General features: G+C 40.5%; 1 protein-coding gene across 1 annotated transcript; it reads left to right on the top strand.

The window, feature by feature from the left end:
• Positions 1-986: 986 nt before the first annotated feature.
• LOC124363261 lies at positions 987-3,864 on the top strand. The gene has a single exon (XM_046818468.1). It carries the CDS (start codon positions 1,191-1,193, stop codon positions 2,805-2,807), a length of 1,617 nt encoding a protein of 538 aa, XP_046674424.1. The 5' UTR covers positions 987-1,190; the 3' UTR covers positions 2,808-3,864.
• Positions 3,865-4,989: the final 1,125 nt, after the last annotated feature.

The following is a 4,989-nucleotide window of genomic DNA, read 5'->3' as shown; positions in this document are numbered from 1 at the left end:
AACAATGGCTACCGATTTGAACATTTGATTTGAAGTTTACATAGGATTTACAACAGTATTCAGTGAGTAATTTTGTTGTTATTAGCTGTAGTACAGTAGTTTGTAGACTAATAATTTTATTGTTGTGTAAGAAATTACAATATTGGCTGCTGATACCAAACGGCTTGACCGATTCCAAAAATTTTAACCAATATACAGCAGTTTTTATGAGCTTCAATTTTTAGTTGTCCCATGGTATTAGTTGCTATTTCAAAATTTTGGCTTTGAGCACGGAGGGAAAGCATGGGGGTGATCACCCACATTTTGAAAATAATATTTTTTTTGTTCCCCACATTAGTACTACTATACACTCCTGTTTACAGAATTTTGATACTTGAGCTATAAGTCTTTTAATAGCCTACGAGTTTGAAGTTTTCAAATGAACACTCTGTATAAATAAACGGAGTATTCAACAAATAACAGCAATAACAATAATTAGAAAATTAAATCTCATAACAATAACAACAAACGAAACAGAAAAAGTAACAAAAAAGATTATTGAATTCGTCATGCAAAAAATTGTATAATGACAATTTTATAAAAAAAATAAATTGTGAAAAATAAAAAATAAACGATAAATAAAAAACGAGAATATTACCACCTCGTCAAGATCTTGGACGCTTCACCCCAGGTTACTGTGTTTTTGGTTTGAAAGCAAAAATATATTTTGCAAAAACCCGACTAAAATTGAATTCAATTAATAATAAGTAACAAATAAATACAATTACATAAATATAATAACTATAAGTATACTATGTTAACGTAAGGATATAAACTATTAAAGAAAATAACGAAATATAAACTATGAAATTAGTAGATAATAAGATGGAATAGTGAACTTAACTATCTATTAACGTTAACAAATAATTCAACAATCATAACAAAAAGTTTTATTTTGTTTCAAAAAGTAGATTGTGTATATTAATAAATAATTTATATGTAATAATTATAGGGAATAAGGCTATATATTATCAAACTGACTGCGAATTATCTTGAAGCAAATGTGTAATACATATTTAGTGTGGAAATAAGGCAATACGAAATGAAGTAAATGACTTAATGGGAGTGGTCCGATAACGCTGATATCGCGTACTCTTTGACCGAGGCGCGAGAGATATAAGTGAGCGAGACGCCCGCGGCCCGCTTTCAGTATGAAGATGCCCGCCCGGGCCAGTGATAGTGTGAACAAAGTGTGGGGGGGCTCACCTCCCGACAGTGATGGACTCAGTGTGTCGCCGCCCTCACCGGCGTCCCCCGTGGCCACGGCCCCCCCGCGGCGCCTGCTGCACCGCCTCAGTTCCGGGTACCTGTCCGAGGGGAGGTCCACCCCCTCGCCACCCCCCGAGCTCTCGGAGGACGGTATCGTAACGTACTTCCTGCTTCACTTCATCCCCGGCCTGGTGGGCGCCCTCTTCTACCTGGTGTGGACCCAGGTCATCCTGTTCGGGCCGACGCTCTGGGTGTCCTTCTGGCTGTGGTGTCTCGGCAAGTTGGTGTCCATGCCGCTGGAGTTGACCAAGTGGATATTGACCGTGCTGACCGTGCCCGCCTCCGAGCGGCTCAGACGCAAGAGGACTGTGCTGATCAGCGGGGGCAGCACGATACAGGCCGTGCACCTCGCGAGGAACTTCCAGGCCGCGGGTGCTCGGGTCGTGGTGTTCGACGTGCAGGGGAACTTCGGCCTGGCGAGGTTCTCCACGGCCGTGGACCGATACTACACCGTGCCGTGCCCCGTGGGCGACCGCGCGGACCGGTACGTCGCCGCCGTCAAGCACATAGTGGAGGAGGAGAGAGCCGTCTACTACATCCCGGTCAGCTCGACCTCCACGGCCTACTACGACGCTCTGGTCAAGCCACACGTGGAGCTGATGGGGTGCTCCTGTTTCTGTCCGGGCCTCAAGGAAGTGTGCGTGCTGGACGACGTGTTCGAGGTGATGAGGCGCTGCCGCTCGGAGGGTATGGCCACCCCGCTACACTACCCCGTGTCCAGTGTGGAGGAAGTGTACGCTCTGTACGAGAGAGGCACCCTGGGCTCGGGCAGGCACGTCATGATCAACGTGGGGCCTCTCGGCTGTCGGGACCGAGTCAGAGTCGTGCTCCCGCCCAAGATGCAGGACCTGAAAGTGAAGCACCAGGTGAGCACGCAGCGGCCTTGGGTGATCGTGCGAGACTACCCCGGGGACCACTTCATCACCTGCACGACCGTCAAGGAGTCCGCGGTGATCGCCAACGTCACCTGCAGAGTGGAGACGGTCCACGGCGGCCTGACCCCGGTCGAGCACCGAGAGATCGACCTCTGGATCAAGCAGTTCTTCGGCAAGCTCAAGTTCCTGAGGCCTCTCAACGGCCACATCAGTTTCCGCTTCGTCGTGTCCTCCGCCAGCGGCAGTATCGTCCCCCTGGGCTGCCGCGTGGGCGTGGCACTCCCGTACATCTGCCACACGAGTGTCCACACCCGCATGATCTGGAAGCCTTGCAGGCACTTCAACCCGCAGTCGCCGGGACCCCTGGTCAGCGACATCGGACGCTACTGGATGCACCAAGTGGTCATGGACACCCTGAAATCTCCCGGGATCGGGTCCGTCAAGAGACTCCTAGGCACCTTGATCACGAAACAGGAGGCGTTGTTCGTCGTCTGGGACCCTCTCCCCTACTTCGCCTACTACCACATCCAGCTACCCGTCACCAACCTCTTCAGGTTCCTCAGGGGCCATCACAACATCAACAACGGCGGCCACGGCTTCCGCAGGGTCGTGCCCATCAGGTAGAGGCGAGACACCTTCGCCTGACGACGTGTATCACGTGATCACGTTAGCTCGGAGTGCACTGTATCAGTGTTGTGAACTTTAGCCAAGTTTCGTCACCGTGTGACCCTAGTTTAGGAAGTGGTTGGTCCAGAGGTTGTTCGCTGTGGAAACTTTGAGCCGCTTTTATCTCTCTGTTATATAAACAGGCATTTTAATTGGGGGCCCAATCAACTTTATCGGGTGTTTTGCCATTTTTAAAGCACGTGCTCGTAGATTAGTCGTTGCTTTTCGATTGTGTCGAGTGCATAACGTTATTCGAAGAATAGAAATGATGAAAAAGTAATCTTGAGAACAATATTTTCATAGCGGTTGCACTTTACACAGTTCTATGCACTAGTTTATCTCAGTTGATATGAAAGTGGCCTAAGCATCGTATGGATTCTCAATAAATTGTCCTCACCTAACATTTCGCAGGGATTCCGTGATCTTTAAACTTCATAGTCAAATTTTTATTTACAAGTGCTCTTACAGACACAAGTTGTTGCAATAGCTTTTGTAAAAAATGTATTTTCCGCTTATAAATAAAATATCAAGAGCAATGATTTCATAAAACATAGCTGAAATGTTGTATGTTATTCCAAAATTAATACTTTCTTAAAAATGTTTTAAACAAAAACGTGAAACAATTTTAACATGTTAATTTATACCCTGGCCAAGTAAATAAAACGTTTTATGTAATAATAATAATTAAATATTGATAACAAATTAGAGCCACATCACGTAGATACTGTAAGTAGGCGTTCTTAAGTTCTTAGTGACTGTTTTTAATCAAACAAGAAGACTGAAAAACTTAATTCCTCAGGAATATATCTAGAACTGTTCGTAAAGAAATATTAATACAATAAGGTAATCTGTTACTACTATTTATCTAGAGAACTTTGTGAAAGACACAAATTATTCACAAGCATTTCGTAGCCGTAGGTTGAAAACTAATAAAATACTATTAAAAAAATCATACTGGTTCATATAGGAAATTATTAACATTGATGCGCTATTGTATGATTAAAAAGTTATTAATTATTAAATTAATTAAAAGAATTAAATTTCACCTCTTTTTCCGTTGAAATCAAAAACAGGCGTGCAAGAGATTATTGATAACTTTTCAACGTATTGCTTTATTTCAAGTTTCAAAAATGGGCGGGGTTCTCAAATTTAACTGTAGGCTTTTTCAGGATATTAAAATATTCAAAATAAGATAGAGAAAAATACTAAGCAACAGATTACTGGCGGCTTAAAACACAATTTGTAAAATAAGTAAAAAATAAAATTGATAAGAGAAAAAAATAAACATATAAAACGTTGCCAGTAGGCAGCGTGAATACATTTAATATAACTTCATAAATTAAATGTAATATTAATTAAAAATAAATTGTTGTTATTTAATAATAATGTTTATTGTATATAATATAATGTATAAATGTATAATAAATATAATTTTATATTAATAATTCTGTAATAATCAATATAGTCTGCTAGCACTACAGATATGGAGCATTAGATTTTGTCGCCGTTGCGTTGAAGAAGCCTTTTTCGAACTCGTGGTGAGGCGTCCCCAAATTTTTACAGACTATTAATCATATTAAGAAGTATCGACATTCCACATAATCATAAATTACTTCATATTTTACACGTGTTTTGCAGTTAGTTTCAGTTTAGTTACTTAATCCAATTTAGATATTTTCATGTGATATAGCTCTGTATAACTCTGTAACTGTAAATTTTATTATTGTAAGTTTCTTATTTTCTTTTATTTTCTGTCACTCAAGATACAATGCAACTTTTTGTCCTCATAATTGATATTATTATCTATAAGAGCAAAAGTGTTGTTAATAATTTGCCTTAATACTTTGTTTCTTTAAATAATAAAACAACTTTAATGGTTATAATTTTACAATTTGGTGTCAGTGTTGTTTTAATACTCTATAGAATCGCCCTTTTACGTAAAATTAGTAGGTTTACAAATCAACAATTTTGTGATCTCTGGTTACTTAAGATTCGTAAGGAATCAGGCGACAGTGTTTACATGTAACTAGTAGATTTTATTCTACAAAAATTAGTTCTATATTAAAAAAAAGAGTTTGTATACAAATTGACTTAATACAATGGCTACGCTATAATACTCTAAAATGCATAAAGAAATAAG

This window comes from Homalodisca vitripennis, chromosome 5, assembly GCF_021130785.1.
Source record: "Homalodisca vitripennis isolate AUS2020 chromosome 5, UT_GWSS_2.1, whole genome shotgun sequence".
In the NCBI taxonomy this organism is placed as follows: Eukaryota; Metazoa; Arthropoda; class Insecta; order Hemiptera; family Cicadellidae; genus Homalodisca; species Homalodisca vitripennis.
The sequence above is the reverse complement of the archived record's forward strand: the minus strand, read 5'-3'. Positions and strand labels throughout refer to the sequence as shown.